The 22,127-nt window shown below is 49.9% G+C and overlaps 1 protein-coding gene across 4 annotated transcripts in view; it reads left to right on the top strand.

Moving 5' to 3' along the window:
• Positions 1-13,612: 13,612 nt before the first annotated feature.
• The window catches only part of EBF1 (EBF transcription factor 1), a 368,046-nt gene continuing 359,531 nt past the window's right edge, over positions 13,613-22,127 (top strand). For all 4 annotated transcript variants that reach the window (XM_081137080.1, XM_081137079.1, XM_081137078.1 and 1 more), the window contains exons 1-4: positions 13,613-13,823; positions 15,769-15,925; positions 16,465-16,528; positions 17,144-17,199. In XM_081137080.1, the coding sequence (XP_080993206.1) occupies positions 13,690-13,823; positions 15,769-15,925; positions 16,465-16,528; positions 17,144-17,199 (411 nt within the window). In that variant the 5' untranslated portion in view covers positions 13,613-13,689. The remainder of the gene's footprint in view (positions 13,824-15,768; positions 15,926-16,464; positions 16,529-17,143; positions 17,200-22,127) is intronic.

The following is a 22,127-nucleotide window of genomic DNA, read 5'->3' as shown; positions in this document are numbered from 1 at the left end:
CACAGAACGGTGCAAAATTACTCATCCCGAGGTTAATTGTGCCCCAACAAATACATTTCAAGGAGGGAAGGTGGGAAAGATTCCAGAGGTGTCAGGAGCTAACCAGTAGCTCCTGTTTGGGACTCAGGCAGGCCTAGGTTTTCTGTGTTGTCAGAGTATGACTTGGGGAAAGTTCTTTAACCACGCTGGGTTTCAGGCTCCCTGAGTGTAAATTAGGTGTAAAAAGTACCAAACTGCAGTGGTGGTGTTGGCAGGTTTGCAGGTGACACAGTCTATGCAGAGAACTGTTCCATAGTAGCTGAGCAACAACCCAAAGCGGAGTTTGCAATAGGTCCTGGGGACTTATTGTAAGAGGGAGCTACCTGTTTACATAAGATGAGCCAGTTACCCAAACTCTATTCACGTTAGCCAAGCAAACTCTCTCCCAGACGTGAGTCTCTGATGATCTGAGTTGGGGCCCATAACATCCCAGATATGGGTCCAGGAATAGGGTAGTGGGATGGAGAGAGGATACAAGGACAACTTAGAGTGTAGATGTTGCATTCATTAAGTTCACCGTACACTTAATTATTTACCGATAGCGTTTTATTTATTTCACTAACATGTATTGGGAAAGCTCTATGAGAGAACCTGTGGGAACAGCTCGAGGAAGGGGGAGGGAGGGAGGAGCCTCGGATTGCCGGGGGTCAAGTGCATCCACGGTCACGTTCTCTCGATGACCTTCTAACAGTATCAGAGTAGGCTAATGCCAAAATGACCCTAAAATCTCGATGACTTAACATGGTAGAAGGGTGTTTGTTGCTTGTACAAAGTCTATTTCCTCATGTAGTCATCGAGTGTCCCAGATTCCTTCCATCTTGTGATTCTGACACATGCTAGAGCAGGGGTCAGCCAACTATGGATGTGGGCCCAATTTGACCTACTGGTCTTGTAAATGTGTTTTGTAAATAAAGTTTTATTGGAACACAGCCACATCCATTTATTACATATCACCTGGGCTTTGTGGCTGCTCTCACTCTTCGGTGGCAGAGTGGAGTATTTGTGACACACTGTACGGCCCATGAGCCCTGAAATACCAACTGTTGGAATCTTTACAGGGAAAGTTTGCTGAGCCCTGCCCTGGAGCACTGGGTCTTGTCTTGGATCCTCTGATTCAGCCCACAGACCGGGGAGAAGAGTGGAAAATTATGTTCGAGGTTTTTCAGAACCATGTTTTCCATCAATTCCACCTGCATTTTCTTGACCAGATCTCAGCCATGTAGCCACACATAGCTTCTAGGGACACCAAGAAATGAGGCTGAGCAATGGCCCAGAAGGAAAACACATAGCAGTTCTCCATAGACTGGTACTGTGCTAGACTCTTCTTCCATTCATTCTATCCTCTGTGTTCTTCAAAACAACCGTTTCAGGGAAGGACGGCACTACTGTGCAGATGAGGTCCCTGAGGTTCAGAGAGGTTAAGCAACTTGCCTCAAGGTCACCCAGCGTCAGAATAGTGGGAATGAGGATTTGATAGTCAGAATGTGTTGCTCTGAAGCCCGTGCTATTCCTTCTGAAAAAACATTTAATTGTGGTAAAATACACATAAAGTGTGCCATTGAAGCCATTTTTAAGTGCATAGTTCAGTGGCATAGGAAAAAAAATATTAAAATGTGTTTTCATTGATTTTAGAGAAAGAGGAAGGGAAGGGGGGAGGGGACAAACACGGGTGTGAGAGACATCTCGGCTGTCTCCTGCACCAGGGATCAAGCCCTCAGCCTTTCAGAGCACTGGGTGACTCATAGTCAGGCTTATCTGGGTAATTCCCTTGAGACCGAGTGCAGCACAGAATTTCCAAGCTCCAACTTTATTTGATGTTATTGGTGCCAGCCGTGATTCTTGACTGTCATGTGCTGATTACAAAGGGACAGAGGTTGATTTGATAGTAAAATGACTCCTTTAGACTTTTCCTGTACCGTATTACTTAAGGAACGCTTTGTGGTAGTTGAGAAAAAGAGAAAAGCGGTAAGAAAATTGAGACACCACCCAGGGCGTAATTATACAGACATGTCTGCCCCCCAAAAACCCATCTTACTGAATTCAGAACCATGTTGACATTTGAGTGGCAATTTAGTGTTCACAAAACAATGTCACCCAGCACATTTTATTATTGTTCATTTATAAATCTTTGGTTTTGTGGCATTTTCCTTTTTCATTAACTTTGAAATTTGTTTTTACAGTTGTTTAAGTGTTATATGCGTAACGAATGTATTCCTAGTTTTATGCTTGTGCATATTTAAGAAGATAGTAAAATTAATTTAAGTAAGAATATGAGAGGTCCAGGAGAAATTTACTCTTTAAAAGGTTATGTGTATAAGACTCAAGTTTACAAAAGTCCACAAAGATAGTTCCCTTTTACAAAAGACTTATATTTGGATTAAGAAACTGTACCAGGCAGGGCAAACTAAGTTAAGCTGCAGTAACAAGCAACCCCCAGATTCCAGTGGTTTAACCCGCTTGCTTGCATTAAACCAGCTGCATGTGGGTTATGAGCTCTGCTTATCATGATCCTGACAGCAGGACCCCAACTGATGAATCGACCTTCAGTAATACTTCTGGCTGAGGAGAGAGAGTGCTCTGGGGGATTTCTGACTTCTAAGTAAAATGCTCTGGCTCAAGTAAGCCTGATGACCACACCTAACTTCAAGGAGAGGACTATAGTCTTTTTGGGTGCCCAGAGGAGAGAGAGACCAGGAATCAGCCAATAGCTAAAATGTCTGCAACAAGGAGTACTCTGCATTTTTCTGTAAAGAAGTGCCTTGTGGCCTGGTTTCGACACTTTCTACTTCCTAGTCAAGTTGCAGAGAGTTTTCTTATTTTCACAGGAATCTGTGGCTCCTGGGTTACAGCCAGACCCCCCTGCTTACTAGCCCCGTCGCACAGACAGGTCTAAACCTCAGCTCCTGCCCTGGGAAATGGGCGGGGGGGAGGGATGTCAGATGCACGGTTTGTTGAGAAGAGTTAAAGCAATAACTCATGTGAAACCTCTCCGTCAACTGTAAATTATTATCCAAATGAAGGTAACAGTATTGTTTCTGGCAATCAGTCATGCCACACGAAGGAGAGAGGACACATAATAATGATTTCACCCTACAGCACTTGTCACACAATCAATATTTTCTCACAAAAGTTTCCTGAAAATTCACAAGGAATTTCCTTCGGTGATCTGATAATGAAACCTGAAGAGTGTGGTTCTTCAATAAAAAGGGAACTTTTTCCTCTTGGTTGGGAAATGACAAAGCATTTTACATGACTCCAAATCTATATGGCCCAGTTTTCTAGCAGATTCCCACACTTTAAAAAAAAAATTGAAGCTGAAGAAAAGAAGTACTATCTTGCCTAAGAAGCATTTTTTTTTTTTTTTTTTTAAGTTGGGATCAGTGTGGAAAAATTAAAAATGTTTCACAAAACAGTGCTGAGAATAGAAATACAGGGAGAGTCTTTTTACTGTAGCATCAACTCCTAAAATTGTTATCACCCAAATATCTTAATTCTTGCTTTGTAGATAGAAATGAGTGGCACCCTGATCCTGTCTAACACTCTTATTGTCCAGGTAAAGAAAGAAAAGTCTAGACAAGGTAAATGACTTGCCCTATATCGTGTTCCTTGAGCACAAATTGGTTAGCTAAGTATTCTTCCCTTTCACCAACCTGAAATTATAGAATGAACACAATGGAGGAAGACATGTTTCTTCCCTATCATTTCGAATTAAGTCTTTCCTAATCTGAGCCCATGAAACTCCCTTCCCTGTGTCCCTGCAAGTGGGCAAAGGGCTCACTGGAAATTCTTGAAGAGGCCCAGCAATGATTTTCAGATTCCCTCTCAGCATTTCTGAAATTCAGTTGTTTCCCCCATGTCTGAGTTTTCTAAATCGTGTTTTGACCCACAGGAAATGTATGAATTGGGTAAAAAAGCAAGAAACAAGTTTCAAATTAAATAACTTCATTATCTGATTATTCTACCTCATTAGATGTGGAAGCCTACTTTTTTTTTTTTACTCTAGGAAGAGAATTTCCACATGGTGCACCAAAAGAAAAGGAAAGATGAGCTACCTTCCTAGGCGTGTTTGTCAGGAGAGGCTGGGTTATGCTCTAGGATTTACAGTAACAGAAGATTATTTCCCATTCCCGTGAAAAGTCCACTGTGGGCTCGAAGGGTCTCCACTCCACGTTATTTTTGCAAAGAGTGGCAGGCGGAAGGAAACGCCATCTGGGGGTTACCTGCCTCTGTGCACAGGGGTAAGGATTTGGTGACTTGCACACTTGCTTTTAAAGCTTCTGTCTACGAATAATACATACTACTCCTGCTAATTTCGCATTTATCAAAGCAAATCACAGGGTCGCATCTAAATGCAGGGTGATCAGAGTACTTCAATCTTAATGTGCACCTGGAAGATGAAAAATGGATTTTGGCAAACATCTCCAATTACTACCATACTAAGAATAGGGGAAAACAGACCCCTCCCCCAAATGACAAAAAGCCACTGTCTCATACGAATCAAATCCCCAATCAGGATAATAAAATATGTCAGCTCTACAATAAAATAATCTAATGCATTAATTTGCTGTTGATAAAATTTCCTGAATTCATTTCTTCATCTTTCAAGAGTACTGCTTAGAAAGGGAAACAGGTACCCGTGAAGTAAACAAAATTGGGGCTAGCTGGGATGAAGTTTCTAGAAATTCATTATGGGCCAACTAAATGGGAAAGCGCATTTATGCTTTTTGTGGATTTTATTACACTTATTTCTCTGAGGAGAAATGGCTTCTTTATGACATGTCCATGATAGTCAACAGTCTTTCTAAAATAATTTGGTAGTAGGAAAGTTATAGCCCCAACCAACAGAAAAGTTTGTTTTCATTTAAATTGCTAATGGGGGTAATTGTTTAATGGGTCACTCTAAAAAGAGACCCAGAACCTTTAAAATGTAGCCTTTTGGGGAAACATCTGAAGGTCTGGAATATGTTTAAACAACCCTCATTTGTTTCTTTTATTTGGGTACAATCATTTGCTTACATATTTTTAAACCTTTTGTATATTACTAGCAACAAACTGTTTCAAGTGGGGAAAACTCAAACTAGTTCAGAATGTCCCCTCAATTAAAAAATAGAGTTTTGTACTTTCCAGAATGATAAGCATTTTTATAGTCTTTCTTTAAATCTTTTGCTAAAAATCTACAAAGCTGACGGAAAGGCCGAGAGTCAAAGCCCCCTGATTTATTGTCTAATTATATCTTTCCCCCAACCCCTTACAATTTTATAACAGAGCAAGGTTAACATTAACACTCCAAACACAATAAACTAAACATATTTTATTATACATTTTAGGTCTAAGATGAAAATGAAGATATAACAGCGAGATCATTTTATGTAGCGGTACAGTGGATTCTGTGAGTTGGGGTAAGTCAAATTTGTGTTTTGTGCTTTAGTTTTTTAAACTATCATTAATCATGACATCATAGTAAACATTTACTGAGTACTGACCACAGTATGAGGGGCGATATCAAGTACTTCACAATTTTTCCTCATTTAATCTTCACAGCAATCTTACTTTCACAAATGAGGAAATTGAGGATGAGGTGACTTGACCAAGGTCACCTAGCTCGTTAGTAATGGAATACTCTTTGGGGATAAATCATTGTGGTAACATTTCAATCAAGGTGTCTGATAATTGCAGTATTTTTCTAGCCCATCTCTCTCGGAGAAAAAAGAATTTAAATTGGCAGTGGTTCATTTATTCATAAGTATATGGATATACCCACTCTGTGCCTGGTCCTGTCTTAGAGCCAGTGGATAGAGAGCTGAGGAAGTCTGCAAGGCACAGAAGTTAAGGAAAGTGGGCTCTGGCATCAGACAGAGGGACGTGGGTTGGGATCTACAATGCGACCTCCGACAAGAACTCTCTAGCCTCATCTGCAAACTGGGAAATTATAGTGGTGCTTGCTTCATGGTTTTGCTGGGAAAATTAAAAGAGATAATGAAAGTGCTTAGCATTGCATAAGATGCTCCATAGTATGTGCTCAGTAAATACTAGGTTTTAATTATTATTTGGATTGTCGTTACCACAAGCAACAATAGCCATTGTTAGGGAGCTCCGAACTGGGGAGGGGAGAGTGACATTTAAACAGTATTTCCTGTCCAATGCCATATGAGCACTAGGGAAATCAGGGAAGGCGCGAGTGACTGCCTGGAAGGGGTCTATAGAAGTTCCACAAAAGAGGTGAACTTTGAGCCCGTGACTGTAAGGGGAGTGGAGCTTCTCCGGGTGGGGAAGGGTGTAGGCCTGCAGGTCTCAGGAACCAAGATTGGGTGGCGAGGCGGCGGCCAGGCGTGTTCGGGGGACCTGGAGGTTCCCGCGAGGTGGCGCTGTGGCTCCACGAAAAGAGGAGATTCCTGCGCCCACGCGTCGCCGCACGCCCAGGGCTGCTTCCAAGAGGCGGGGCAGGGCTGTGTTGGTGGGTTTGGCAGGATCTTCACATAACCCCCAAATAATGACAGTGATAAAGATAATAAACACATGAGCAAGTAACCTGGAAGCGGTCTCCTTTAGGACACCCGGCATCAATAATCACAAACTGTCCGCGAGGAACAGTTACGAGCGCGGAACTGTCCAGCAGGGATCACTGCGAGCGCAGTCCCGGGAGTCTGCGGGGCGCCCGTGGGAATCGCCCGGTCCGCCCGCCCGGAGCCCAGCGGGGCGCTCGCTCCCCTGCGGCCTCGGGCGGGTGGGCTTCCTGCTACCTGCAGGCGGTAGGAGCAACAGTTTCCAACCGGCCTTGGGAGCTCAGTCTGCGCCCTCCCCGCGCCCTGCCTTTGACCGGACCTGAGATTTTAGAGACGTCTTTGCTGCATTTCACGTGCACACATGGACACACGCGAACCACGTGTGAGCTCAGGCTCACCCACAAGTGTATGATATTCTTTCGCGCACGCATGTATTTCTGCACATGCACAATCACTCACATAAGACGCATGATACACGCACACGCTCTACCCATGCACACGGTGTCCTCACGCTTGTGTGCAACAATCCTCCTCAAGCACGCGCCCACACATGCACCCAAGTGCGCGCTGTCACTCACCCGCACGCGCTCGTGCTGCGCGCGCCCACAAATAGGCAGCCACTCTTCGTTCCTACAAACGTATTCGCACCATCTCGGTAGCTAACAAAAGCCCTCCGAGCAGTGAGTGGTGTGTACATGTCCAGTGAATTGTGACCGGGGTACCTTGAGCTGCTGCGCGAAACTCCTCTGCTCTCCCCCTTCCCCACGAGCACACAGGCCTATTCCCCTCTCCCCTCCCCTCCAAGTCTTCGCGGGCCCCCGTTTCTTGCAGAGGGGTTTGCATTATTGAAGGGAGGCTAATTTCCCAGCAGCCGGGAGCTCCGCTTGCCCACTCTGGAACCTCCTTCGGCCAAGGGAGCCAGCGAGGGCCCTTCCCTGGTGGTTCTCCGGCCGCGCGGGCTGGAGGACTGTGGGAAGGGCGCGGGTGAGGTAGGAGGACGCCCTGTCACAGCCTCGGATTGGAAGATCCTTTCCCGGGCAGTGACCCCAACTGTATTCTCTCGGCTCAGAATAACTTTAGCTTTGAGTTATTTATGGTCATGCCAGGGCCATAGGGTCTTTTTCTATTAAAGCGCATCTGCAGATGTCCAGGTTTCTGTCCTCTGATGGGGGTCGCAGGCATTCCCCAAAAGTCTTGCGTTTAGTCGATTTCAGTTAGGGATTTTGTCTCCGCCTGTAACTCTGAGACCTCAGCCAGGACTGGGAGAAACGGATGACTGGGGTTCAGACAGCAAATGTGGCAGAGCCAGGGCTGGAGCTGAAGCGAGCGCGGCGCGCCCTGGGCCGGGAGGCCGGAGGCTCACGCAGCGGGACCTGACCGCGGGGATGCGCACCCAGTTCTCTCATTAGGACTTTGCACAGCCCTGTCCCCTCCTCTCTCCAGTCTGCTGCCCGCCCTCCTCAGGCAGCTGGCACCCAAGCTCCTTTGTCATCCGGATACCCAGGGCCTCGAGAGCTGAGGGGGTCTGGAATGCTGGGGGGCCAGCGCCGGCGGCCGCGGGAGATGGGCGCGGCGGCTGAGCGAGGGGCCTGGAGCCAAAGTGAAGGGCACAGGCTCTGGAGTAATTTCCGCGCCGCGACTTGATTAGCAGCGCGGCCGTCAACAGGTTGATTCATTTCGATCGCAGGGCGTCAGTTTCCTCACCTGTAAAACGGGCGTGATCTTACCTGCCTTCTAGGTCTGTTGTGGGAATTCAGTGTTTGCCCGTAAAGCCTTCAACAAACGGTATCTATTATTATCTGGGGACCGCCCAGGGGAAACCCTAGAGTGTTGCCAGGCTCGTTCCGGGACAGGTTTGCTCGGATCCCTTGCCCCAAGCCCTGGTCCTCGGCTAATTAAGAGCTCCCGAGCCCCGGACAGATGCCCCACGGGGCTGTGTGCCTGCCGTCTGTGGGTATCTTTGCCACTCCCTGGGCCTCGGTCTCCCTGTCTGCACAACGGAGAGAGGAGCGAGCGCTCCCAGGGTCGGCAGTGTCCGTCAGACGGGGCGAGCAAAGGGCTGGGGGTCCGCCGCTGGGACCAGGTCGGAGACCTGCCTCCTCCCCGTCGCCACCTGCCAGGGGTGGCGGGGAGCAAGGAGGGAGCGCAGACGGATTTCCGTTGCAACCCCGGCCTGCTGCTCCCGCGCGCTCCCGGAGGGCAGCGGGAGAGGTCTTAGAGGGGCAGGGTAAGGGGCAGGGGCAGCGACGGGGGCAGGGGCAAAGGCAGGGGCAGGGTTTTGACCGCGGACCCCCGGACCCTGCTGCTCCACCACCCGCGGTCGTCTAGACCCCGCTCGGGCGCCCTCGGAGCCGGCGGCGCTCAGGCCCTCACTTTCCGGGGCTTCGGCCTGCCGCCCGCTCCTACCCCTCCCCGCCCGCTGGCAGCGCCCCGGCCTCTGCCCACCCCCGGCCGCGACCGCAGGCTGCCAGGGGACGCCTCGGGAGCGGCCGGGTGCGGAGGGACTTGGCGCCGGTGGCGCCCACGGCCCCGCGCTCGCCGTCGCCCGCCTCTCAGCACCGACGGGGGCGTCTTTCCTCCGCTCGCACTCTCTGTGGTCTCCGGCTGGCGGCAAAAGGAAGCGGACATTTCCCGGGATAGCCCCCCCTGCCCCCCTGCCCCGGGGGGCCCGTCTTCAGAAAGGAAACGGGGATCCAGGGAGTTTTCTAAGCGCGAGGTCTCTAGTCTGGCCTCCTGGGGGCGGACGAGCAGAGAGGATCCCTCCGTCCCGGGACGTCCCGGTCAGTCCTAGTTCGGCAGCATTTCTTGCCTCTGCTCTTTTGGGGCGGGGAGGGGGAGGTGTTTCCACCTGTACCCCCTCCCCGTGAGTTTCTGCGTGGACTGTTGCCCTTCAGGAAAGGGACTTGATTTCCCAGTGCGTTAAGAGAGTTGGGATAGGAGCCAGGAGCCAGAAGGTTTCAAAGTTGGGGGGGGGGGACTTGCTTCCGGGGCCTGAGAACCTCCGACGGGGGAGACCCGAGGGCCGGGCCGCCCGGCCTACTTACAGTTTGGAGCAACTGAGAGGGAGGGGCCGAGAGGACGCTCACTTCCACAGCGAAAAAGCTCTGAGAAGCTCAGCTGGAGAATTCAGTCCAGGGGGGAAATATCAAGCCTTCCCAATGGCTCCTTCCACATATAAACCCATTGTGCTGTATATTTTTCTCATGCACAGCCCCCCCCCCCCTACTTTCTTCCTCCCTAATTCCACAGATCTGGACAATACCTGGACATCTGCAGGTTTATCCCACCCTCCCATGTGGTTAGGCTGATGGGAGGGGTTGGAGATCACGGTTACCAGCTACCCTACAGTCCTATCACAGATATGCCATAAAGCCTGGGCAAGACTATACACACAAGAATCTCTCCTCACCAGAGAAGTGACTATAACGTAAAATGGATGAAACCAGTCTCCCTACATACTTTATAGCCCCCTTCCCCTCCCCTCCCCAGGCCTGCTGTGCCTTCTGGGGGTGGTGCTAACCTTACCTCAGGGAAGATTGAAAAGTGTTTCAAGGGAGTTTTCAAAGTTTAAAATTGCAGTTGCAAGTTCAATATTCACTATTGAGGAAGTTCACCCAAAAGCTAGGATTCTGCTGGCCTGGGTGTCGTCCCTCTCTGTCTCTTTCCCGCCCTTCTCTTTAGTCTCCTTCTCACTTGGATATTTACTACTGGGTAGGAAAGCCAGGTTTGCAAGCACAAGGACACCAGAAGAAAAGCTATGGATACACTCTGCTCGATTAAAACAAAGTACGCTCACCATCCCAGATGAGGTGCCCGCTGCCCCCACACAGCCAAAGGGCACTCGTCTCATCAAAAGTTCCTGCACTCTTGCATTCTTCCCCCTTCTAGGGCCTGGCAGAGGAGGAGATCGCCTCCTCTTATTTAGTGCTTGGACATTACTGGCTCTGGGGCAGGAACTGGGCTGCTGAAAGTTTCCTTCTCTGGGCCAATTTCTCTTTTGAATCAGGCAGCTTCAGGCCCTTGAACAAACACATCACTTGCAGAGTGCTTCTCCAGTCTCCACGATGCCCCAGAGGTCCATCTGTTGTGCCTTACACTGATCATGGTCGTCAGAGCTGCTGGATCTCCCCTTTCTCTGGTGCCTTTGCCACCTCCCTTTGGCAGTGATCTTGTACCCCACTGTGTATTCCCTGTCACTGGGGCATATACCTCATTGGACTCAACTTGGAGTCCTGAATACTATTTACTGCCCAGGAAAATGGAGGCTCAGGCAGTTGAGAGACAGCCCTGGATCTTATGCGAGGGCTGTCTGGGACTCAGTGATAGGATGGTGGTCTCTCTTGAAGGATCACCTGAGAGCAGGCAGGGGAAGAGATTGGATCTTGGGGGCCCTTTGGGCCTTGAGGTTAAGCTTGGAGCCTTGGGAAGTTTTCAGCAGGCCGTTTCAATTGTGCGTTTAAATTCTAAAGAGACAGAGAAGGTCCAACTCCCTCTTTTCTTCTGCCCACAAACCTATAGTCCTGCACTTCTCTGCACCAACATATCCTTCTTGAGCACCTACTGTGTGCCAGGAACTCTGGTAGATGCTGTGGGAATCCTGATGGATCAGACAGATCTCTCCAGGAGTGTCTTGGAAGAGATGGCATTAATCGCGGTACTAGGGAGAAAGTGATTAGCATGTTAGTGGTTCTGATTAGATGGTATGAGAGCTGGGAGGCTTTGTGCATAGGAGATAAAGCAGTGCTTGAGGACAGTGGCCATGTACCCACAGGCCTGGAACACAGTCTTTCTCATCCAGTTTGGGAATCAGGAAGTGGCTCCCACTTTCCTGCTTTGCCAAAGCGTAACTCTTGCCTGTCTCCATTCCATTCAACATGGGCATGTGTACTTTTCCATCACTGACCCCATGGGCTTCCTAAATCAAAGGGCCAAGCAAGGCCAGCAGAAAGGGGACCTGGATTTCTGGCAAAGAATTTCCCCGAAGGAGTCCTTAGCAGATTTGGCTGCAGTCAGGGAGTTCCTTTGAGGGCAATGAAACAGAAGTTCACCATGTGCTTATTAGAGGTTACAACCTGCTAAAAAATGATGGGGCACATTACCCAGAAACATCTAGCTATTTCCTTTGCCAGCCGCAAGCATATATGCCAAAGGTCTGAGGTAGGAGATCCTTCCTTCCTTCCTTCCTTCCTTCCTTCCTTCCTTCCTTCCTTCCTTCCTTCCTTCCTTCCTTCCTTCCTTCTTCCTTCCTTCTTTCCTCAGTCTCTCACTTGACATACGGCAGGGCGGAAGTTGGGGAGGGTTTGTTCAAGTCTCTGATTTTAACAAAAAGAATGGGGATAAGGAAAGCCCTACACCAAATAAACAACTCATCAGAGGCACCGTTGTTGCTTTTGATAGTTACTCTAATGGAAAACTACTTTGGGGGCGGGGGAGAGGGGCTGGGGAATCCAATCTGAGTCAATTTCAAAACGCATCCCGTCACAGCTCCAGCGAGAGCATTCATTTCACCTTTACGCATCCGCGGATTACTCGAGAGAAGTGAGCACATGAGGACACCTCCTCTAACGCCTGCGGCCTCAAGGCTAGCGGCCAAAGTGAGACGCGTTTCAGAGGCCAAGTTAGGGGCAGAGCCCATGTCCCCCACACCCCTCCCAGCGCGAAGGCAGTGCCCTCCGCGAGCTCCCAGCCCCAACCTCCAGCACCCGTTTTCCAGCCCACCACCCCCTCCTCAAAGCGAAGAGGTGGGCACCTGGCATGCGCGTCCTGCTTTTTCTGCCCAGGATCTCCCGTCTCCTCCACTTTTGCCCCCGACGTCCCAGAACAGCGGAACAGGACGCGGCATCGGCCCTGGGAGGGCGCAGCCGGTGCGCCCCGAGCGCACTCAGGGAGCCGCGAGGATGTTATAAAGGACCGCAGCGTCCGGGATGCAGACCCCAGCTCAAATCCCTGAGAAAAATATCCCTTCCCCTTTCCTTCTGTCCCCCTTCTCCTGCCAGGCTCTGCCCTGCCCTGCCCAGCCCAGCCCCGCTCCTCCCCAGCTCCGACACCGCAGCTCAGCGATCCTGCGCTCGCCACTTTGCAAGGAACTTGGGCCGGCTCCCCTGAGCCGCCCGCGAGAGGGATGCTAATGAGGGAGCGTGGTCCCGCGGAGCCAGCCAGCAGGCTCCCGGGTCGCGATTGGCTGCGGCGAGGCGGAAGAATGACGTTATGCAAATGAGGGGGCGGGCCCGGGAGGCACGGGCCCCGCCTCCTCCCTTTGGGGTTAGTGTGCCTGTGTTTAGCTCTGGGGAGAGTCAAACTGGATTCCATAGGGAAAGCCTGCAAATCACTCCTATTTTAGCGGGGAGAAAACAGAATCTCCATCCGGCAGGGTCCACCCCTCTCTCTCCCTCTCCTCTCCTTCTCTCTCTCTCTCCCTCCCCCCCTTCCTCTCTCCCTCCGTCTCCCCCCTTCCCCCCATCCCAGTCGCCCGCTCGGGTGTCTCTGTCTCCGGCACCGGCGTCCTCCTCATCAATACGCACTGAAGGGAAGAAACATCTTTGGTTGGGAGAGAAGGAGGGAAAAAAGAGAGGAAAAAACTTGCCTGGTTGTGGAAAATGACACTTGAAGTAGCCGAGCCGGCAGCGCGAGTTGACTCTATTGTTTCTTAAATTGCCATCAGGGCTTTTTTTTTTTTTTTTTCTTCCTGCGTCTTCAAGTGAAGGGTACCTCCGCGAAAGGAAACTCCGGCCCCTCCTGCCCTCCACCGGCCTGTGATCATTACAAAAAAAAAAAAAAAAAAAGCAAAAAAAAAAAAAAAAAAAAAAAAGCACCCAAACCAAAAATTAACCAACCAAACAACCCCCAACAGCCAAGCATACATCTCATTTTTTATTTTTTTTTTTTTATTTTGGTCTTTTCGTTGGATTTTCCCTTCTTTTTTTTCTGCCTTTTTTTTTCCGGGTTATCGCTCAGTTTTGAGCGACGGTTTACATTTTTAAAAAATTTGCTTTCTTAGCCCGCCTTGATCTTCCAGCGCGAGTTCATCGTCTCAAAAAAAAAAAAAAAATCTCTGGCTGGCGTTTTTCTTTCCTTTTTTTTTTTTTTTTTTTTTTTTTTTTAATATTTTCAAGGGGGAGGAGATTTTCCACAAGAAAAGGTTGTTTTCATGTTTGGGATTCAGGAAAGCATCCAGCGGAGTGGAAGCAGCATGAAGGAAGAGCCGCTGGGCAGCGGCATGAACGCGGTGCGGACCTGGATGCAGGGCGCCGGGGTGCTGGACGCCAACACGGCGGCGCAGAGGTGGGTGCCGCGGGCGGGCGCGGGCGCGGGCGCGGGCCGGGCGGCGGGCGGGCGGGCGCGGGGCCGGGGCCGGGCGGCGGGGCGGCGGCGGCCGCGGGCGAGGGGCCGGCCGGGCCGGGGAGAGCGCCCGCCGCGCTCCGGGCTCCGCTCGCCCCCGGGGCTCCGCGCGGCGCCGCCCGGCTGCCCCGTGGCCGGCGGCCGAGGCCCCGGAGCGCCCGCGGGGAGCCCGCGCTCGGCGGGCACGCTCCCCGGCTGGGCCGCGACTGTTTTCATTTCGTTTTAAGCCAAAGAGGCGAGAGGCGTCTCCCGGCCGATGCCGGGTGCCTGTGCTTTCGGGACCGCGCTTTCCCCCCTGGCCGCCGTCTCCCCTTCCCGCTCTCCTTCCCTCCTTCCTTCCTTCTCTATCCCTCCTTCCCTTTTTTCCCCTCCTGTCTTCCCTCCTTTTAAAACTCCCTCTTTTCCTTCCTTTCTCGCCTCCGTCCCTCCTTCCTTCCCTTTCCCCTTCCCTTCCCTCCGCCCTCCTCTCTCCATCCCTGACGCCCCTTCTCTCCGCCTTTCTCTCCGCACTTCGCCCCTGAGTCTCCTCTCGGGTCTCCCCTCGGTTTTTCTCTGCCCACCCGGGAGAACCGCGGCTCCCAACTTTCACCCTGGCGCCTCCTGAAGGCTTCCCACCCTCGGCGCCCCGGCCCCTCTGGCCGCGCTCCCCGCGCGCCCCGGGGATGCTGCTGGACTGTGTCGCCTCGAGGCGCAGCCCGTGGAGATGGACGGACGGGGGCACTTTCCTGGGCACCTCCAGCCCTGTTTCTGGGGACTCCTGGTCCCAAGTGAGAAACGCCCCCCCCCCCCCCAGGCCTCCAGCGGGGCTCCGGGGAGCGGGAGACCTGGCGCCCCAGGCCTCGCCGGGCTCGGGGAGGGCGGAAGGGGAAGAAGGAAGATGACTAATTACATCACTTATTTTCTCCGGGCTGCGGACAAGTGTCGCTCACGCCGTTTCCATCCCCGCTATGTATAAAGATGGGGGTGGTAGGTAGTGAGAGTGAGCTGGGCAGCTGGGCTCGAAGTGAAAGTGTGTGTGTGTGACACGTGTGTGTGCGCGCGTGTGCGTGTGTGCGAGCGCGCGTGCTGGTGTTGGGCAGGTCGAGCTGTCAGTGGCCGCCGCCCTGCGCCTCCGGCGCCCCAGCCCCTGCCCCTGGTGGGCGCGCTCGGCCCGCAGCCCTGGCCCTGAGGGTTTCTGGAACGAGTGTCAGGATTTCTGCGGAACAGCGAAAGTTTGTCAGGATAGGTCTTTAAAAAACAAAAACAAACACAAAACACAACGAACCACCCCCAGTTCCCTTTCCCACCCTGACAGTTCCGAGCTCTACCCGTAGGTCCCTCTTCTCCACGGGCTTTATGGCGGGGTGGGGAGCATGTGGCTTCCTGAGGCCGAGCGCCCGCGGCGGGCAGGGGCGCGCGAGGCTTCCTGGAGGACCGTTACGGCAGCGAGAGGCTGAGCGTGTCCCCAGCCCTTCTCACCAGACCACGGAGCTGAGGCGGGAGCTCCGAGGGGGTGGCAGGAACCAGTGCCCGTGCCCCCTCCCGCTAAGTTGTCCATGAACGGCCCTGTTCCGAGAACGCGGGTTCGCCTTCACCGTGGGCCACGTTCCTTTCTCCCCACGCAGCGCGCGTCGGGTCGGAGTAAATGCTTACAGTGTTTTACCTCCCGCGTGAAACCCAAACAAAACTTTCACAGCGCTTCTTTGAGTTGGGGGGGGGCGCCCCGTGCTCCGCGTGGAGGACAGGACACGCGAGAACACGCACATCCCGCCATCGGGTGGGCCCGGGTGGGGGGGCGCCCACTGGGCGTTTGGGGGGGGCGCAAAGCAGCCGCGCGTGTATGGGGTGACCAGGGGTCGCGCGGGTCGGGGTTCGGTTTAGCCGTCTAACTCTGCGTCTTTGGCCGCAGCGGGGTGGGTCTGGCCCGGGCTCACTTTGAGAAGCAGCCGCCTTCCAACCTGAGAAAATCCAACTTCTTCCACTTCGTCCTGGCCCTCTACGACAGACAGGGCCAGCCCGTGGAGATCGAGAGGACAGCCTTTGTGGGGTTCGTGGAGAAAGAAAAAGTAAGTGGGCCCAGGGCCGCTGCCCCCCGTCCCCGCAGGGGAGCAGGCCCAGGCGCTTGGGGAGGCTCGCTCCTGCGCGCGTGCGAAGCAACCGCGACCCTCCTGCGCGGGGGTCTCCCCAGGCACTTCCCTGCCTGGGCGAACCCCGGCTCCTTGTCGGTGAGGTTCTGTTCCAAAAAAAGTTTGCTCTGAGCCTCCAGGGCTGGAGAGGGGCGAGCCCAGCTTCACACTCCAGAGTCAAGGGCGCCCGGGATGAACCCGCCCTTGACCGCGCGACCACGCGCGGCTCCTGCCTCTGCTGTCCCAGGCCTGAGCCCCCAGGGGATGGGGATCGCCTGTGCGCGCCCCACGGAATTTTCTGGAAGGGAAGAGGGAGCAGTAAGGGTCAGGTTGGGGGCGGCAGAGGGATCACAGTTGCCCGCAATTTCTGCTGCTCCCGGGCCTGTCCGGGCTGGGAAAGTTGCATCGAAGTCGGTCCACGAGCTCACGCCGACCTCTCTTCTGCGTCTCTTGTGTCTTTGCATCCTGATGCAACCCAGGAAGCCAACAGCGAGAAGACCAATAATGGGATTCACTACCGGCTGCAGCTCCTCTACAGCAATGGTGAGGCCCCCCGTCGGTCCGGCACCCTGGGGCTCAGGGTGAGAGCAGGGGGTGCGGGGGACTCCAGGTGGACAAGAGCCCCAGCAAAATGGAGTCGTTGACTACCATCCTCGGGGTAAAGCAGCCTTACCTGAGTTTCGCCTGAGGAGGTTTCACCCAAGGAGCCTGGAGTCGCCTGTTTGGGCGCGTTGGGCCTGTGCTTACCTGGGGGCAAGGTGTGGCTCCTCGGCCCTCGTTGGGCCCCTTTTTTTCTTCCTCTCCTAAGGCCGGTTTCCACCGCTTAGCCCAGACTCCAGGCCCAAAGTCTCTTGGTGGCTCCCTGAGAGCGTGCAGAGGGGGCTCCTGCCTTGGGAAGGGAGAGTAGCCAGGTGGGGGTCCTGCCCCATGGACTGCGGCGGTGCTGGACGGCTGGCTTGCAGGAGCGCTAGGGCTAGGCCAGAGGCCCTATTCTGGACCATGGGGAAGGGGAGGGCGGGGGTCCTGGCCGTGCTGCTCCGGGACAGCTGGAATTCCCTGAGCCTGGAGCCCCATTCTTTGTGTGTTTGTGTGTTTGTTTTCGCGCAGATCCCCTCTCACTTAATTCTCCTTGTTTCCCTATCCCTCCCCCTCCCCCAGGCATAAGGACCGAACAGGATTTCTACGTGCGCCTCATTGACTCCATGACAAAACAAGTAAGTTTCTTAATTTCGCGCCGCAGGAGTAGTAGTCTAGGGCCGCAACCTTTAGGGGAGGCAAGAAACTGGCTACTTAGTAGCAAGGAGGCTGGAACTCGAACTCGCAACCGCGGGCGGGGCTCTGAGCACCGCCTTCCCAGCGCGTGAGCAATACAAGCCCTTGGGCCCTCCGGCCGCGTGGGGAAGATGATGGCTCGACGGCTCCTTCTGCGGGGAACTCAGACCTTGCGCATTATGACTTACGGGTGCTGAGTGGGGAGTACACGGGCTCAATTTTCTTTGGCCCCGGGAGGCGGGGGTGGTGCCTCAGGGGGAGCAAAAAGGTGCCCCGGGGAAACTGGTGCAGAGTGGGCCAAATTTGTGAAACCCAAACCTCCTGGGCCTCTCCCCCGCGGGAGGCCTGGGGCAGAGGGAGTTCGTGGGGGAAGGGGGGGGCTAAGACAGTTTCTCCAGGAGTGGCGAGATGGGCTGAGAGCACAGATGATCCACTTCACGGATTTTAAAAAAGTGGTAGCGGTGGTGGTGGTGGTGTGTTGGAAGAGGGAGCGACAATTGTTAGAGGATATTTTGCAAAAATGCTCCCGCTTTCGCCTCCAAGTTTGGCAAGAAGCCAGGCAGCATGAGCGAGCTTGTGGTCTTAAAGGTACATCGACGGCATTTTCTGAAGCTCCCCAACAGGCGAGGAGTCCAGCAGTATACATTTAGGTTGAGTTATGGTTTAAAAGATACAATTATGAGCCCAGTCAGAAAAGAGGGGCCTGACGTTTTAATGAGACACAGGAGCTTTTTTCTTCTTTAAATTTTAAGAAGTAGTTCCGTTTCAGAATTAAGTAGCTGGTTAGGTAGTTGGAGACCTCAGTCGCAGGAGGAAAAAAAAAAAAAAAAAAGGACAGCTTTCCTGGATGGAGGAAAGAAATCAGAGCAAAGAGAAAAGTTATCCGTGGTGTACCCACGACCTGTTTACGAAGAGGGTTGAAACTTGTTTGCTTGATTGCGATTTGAAAATATTCCCTTTAAAATAAGGGAGGTGATCTTCTTTCACTGGCGCTGTTTGGAAGGTTTGGAACTAGGGTCCACATACATATTTCAAATTTGTTTTTAGGTAAGCCATTGCCTGAGTATGTTGTACAACATGCACATCATTAAGCTGTTGCAAGTTTCAAAATCTATCAGCAAGATTGAACTTAAGAACAGCTCACTTTGATTATTAGTCTCATATTTCATTGTGAACCAGGTAGAAAACACGAGGGTATGAAATGTATTTTTAAAATAATAAATATCTATGGAAATCTATTTCAAGTACTTGCTGAAAAATTGGACTTTCTTGAAGATTTGTTTATTTCTTGGTTGATTGTTCAGAGTGAACCCACATTTATACTTTTTAGTCTTGGTCTTTTTTTTTTTTTACTGGTTTTGATTATTGTATAGGATAATTCCCTTTCAATTGGACACATTGTATTTTGTTAAAAATTTTTTTCCTGCCGAGCAGAAACACAAAAGCCCGATTTCAGTAACATTTTTTTTTTTTTTTTTAACGATACCAAAACAAAAATGTCTTAAGTGGTGTTTTGTTTTTAAAAATTGTCTTTGATACCCTGGATATCCTTTCCTGCCATTTTCATCACAGGAAAGAAAAGATGGGAAGGGGTGAGGGAAAGTATGAACTGTAATAAGTTTTGCATGTGTATTTATTAGAATTTACTTTTTGAAAAGAGAAAAAATCCCCAAAACCAGTATATAAGGCCTGTCTGCTTGTGCAACATTGACCCCTTAAATGTTAAATTACAGGCAGCACTGTGAAAGCAACAGTTGTATGGAGCACAAAATTAGGACATGTTTGAAATGATTAACTTCTCTCAAAACTTTATTTTAGACCCCATACACAAAAATGCCACCCCAAATTGATTTTCCCATTATGAAATGAACTGACTTTACACACTTTCATATTGTGGGAGAATAATCTTTTCTATGTTTCTAAAGCAATTTAATGATTTTTATAAAGCAATACATCAAATATCATTTTACAAACAAGGTCATAGAGCTTAAGAAAAACTACACAGCTTAAGGCATCCTTTGACCTCTTGATATCATAAATTCTACCAGTTGTGTGTGTGTGTGTGGTGGGGGGGAGACTAGAACAAGGTACAGTTTATTTTTAATAATAGCAGGGATGAGAAGGTCATTTGCCATAATATGACATCTCACCGGAAGTTAAAATTATAAATGTATACAATGCTATATTTTCCTGGGGAGTGACCTGAGAAAATGTTTAAATAATTCTCTGGATTTAGTCTAAAAGTATTAAGAAAAAGAGATTTTTTTTTTTGAGTCATACCTGTTTGCTTTCATAATGATTTCTTAATGCCTTCTGTGTAGCTTTCACTTTGAAAGGCAATCCTTGCCCACTCTCCGGTTGCCGGTTCGTTGGTTATGTGCTGTAAGAGTTTGGGAAGCAGGCTAGCTTCTTGTGTACACAGTTAAGACAATAGTCTTTAAAAAGCAGATCAGTTTGAAGAAGCGTAACTTTCCTTAGCTGTGACATGATGATTATATTTTAGGCTTGATGAGTAAAACAGGGGCTTCTCATTTAACTTGAATTAGTCTACAATAATTAGCTACCAAGCGTGATTGAAAATTTCTTAAATTTTTCATTTTAGTTAAATATGCAGCAACCCCTTCGCACCCCCCCTCCCCGGGAGAAATTCCTCTAGATGGACTCAGGATTTTGGTACTTAGAATGCAGACTGGAATATTTTCAGTGATCTGATGAGTTCTAATAACATAGGTGTCGGAGGGAATATGTAGCTGTAATTCAAGTCTTCCCTTGTTTAGCGTAACATTTTTCAGATCGGAGATGCAGCGTCATGTGTGTGACGTCATATCTTCGACTCAGAAGATGGGGTTAAAACTGAAAGGGAATCTTTGGCAAGCAAAATCCAAAGCGAGCTGTGTACTCCATATTTTCACAGGATGTTCCTGATCTTGGGTGGTGTTAGAATCACTGAGATAAAACAGAAATGTACTCAGCCAAGATATATTGGTAGGACAGAGTATTTCATACCTTTCCAAAGTGTCTCGTTACACTACTTTGGGTAATGACTCTTAATTTTGTGCTCCACCAGAAAGGTGCAGCTTCGTTAGAAGCGAACATGTAAGGGTCTGAGCCCCCTTACCCCTCTGCCTCTCTTATAAAACACAGAGGATATAATGATATTTTAAAAATTCATCCACCAAGTAGAAAATAAGAGGCTTGCTTTTTGGGAAGGGTTGTTCAAAACCAAGTTTAGCTGGACTAAAAATAGGTTGTTTTTGTGTCATTGCTGTTTTTGGTACTCCATTAGTGAGCGTGCAAAAAGGCCTGTAGGATCCAGAACTCTGTGGCTGTGGCACCCAGAAACAGTATCTACTGCAGAAGCTCAAATGAACCTGGTGGGGGAGGTCTGAAGTCTAATGTGGCTCACTTCAGATTTTCACATACTATCTGAAATACGATTACATTCTGCGATTGCTTCACTGAGTTATCTCTCAATAGTTTAAAAAGCCTCCTAACGTCTTGCTTTAGGAAAAGCGACGTTTTTATAATTCAAAGAAAGTACCAAATTCCATAAAGTTATCAAAACCAAAACACTCCCTGCCCCCAAAACAAAAGCTTTTTTTTTTTTTTTTGGAAAGGGGACAATTATAGCCACATAATCCTTGAATGTATGAGTTTGAAGGTGGCTGATGTGGTGAGGGGACTCTAAAAGGTCCCAGCACAGTGGGGGGGTGCAAGGAGCAATAATCAGAAATGCTGTCATATTTCTCTTCCCAACTAATCTTTATATATTTGTTTTGATGTCCCCGGTACTTTAAGTTATTGATGCAAGTGCATTTTCCCCTATTGATTGTTTCATTATATCCTGCCACAGCTACGTAGATTTGATTAACAACCCTTTCAGTTCATGGTTCTTCATTGGTAGATAAACACATTTTTAGTATATCAATAAGTTCCAAAGGAATTCACTAGGCCAGCACAGAGGGTCTTTCATATATTTGGGGAAACAAACAAGCAAACAAAAAAAAGCACAGGGCAAGATTATACTTAGGAGCCATAATTCAGCAGCTTTCTCTCTCTTTTGGTAGCATGTCAAAAATGTAGGTGATTTAAATTTCCTTGCACATAGAGGAATGAAAAAGTTTGGAATTTTTATGCATGATCAGGACCTGTGTTTGGGAAAATGTAAACTCATCACAGTGGAAAATGTGTTGTTTGGAGTCTGGGGGTGAAAACAAAGCTGATGGTTTTGGAGAGATTGCCGGAGCCAGATGGCCTAGTACTTCCCCAGTCTGGCGGTCCAACTGCTCCCTCCTGGATAATATACAGCCATTTGTTCGGGGATATTTACGCTAGAGCTGTTTCCATGTGAATGTTTGAACAGCATTAAAAACGAACATATTAGTAGTGATGCGTTTATCGAACTTGTATGACTACACCCCTAGACTGTTCTTATGCTTTTACTTATATTGCTGAGAAGCAGGAAGGAGGGTTTGGATGTTGGCAAATTGTTTATCTAGTTGTTGAATGAGAATAAGTTGGTCTTAGTGAGTAATTAGAATATGTAAGCATTTGGAATCAAACTAATGGAAATAATGGGAGCACCTACCTTGAAGCTCTGTTATGAGCATTACATGAACTCATACATGTAAAGTGCTTAATAAATTAGCTGCTTTTACTATATTGTTGTTATTATTGTTATTGCCCCATTGGGTTGAGAAAGCCAGTGGAATCTGCTAATATAGATGTAAATGTAGTTATCATCTGAGTGAAATATCTTTTATCATACAGGGTTATTAGAATGATTCGGTTTTTATCTTGGCTTTTGAGTAACATAAGGGGTTTTATTTCTTTGAGGCATAAAAGATGCATTCTAAAGCTAACTGCTTTT

This window comes from Miniopterus schreibersii, assembly GCF_964146895.1.
Source record: "Miniopterus schreibersii genome assembly, chromosome: 4".
NCBI lineage: Eukaryota > Metazoa > Chordata > Mammalia > Chiroptera > Miniopteridae > Miniopterus > Miniopterus schreibersii.
Note: the sequence above shows the minus strand (reverse complement) of the source record. Positions and strands in the feature narration are given on the sequence as shown.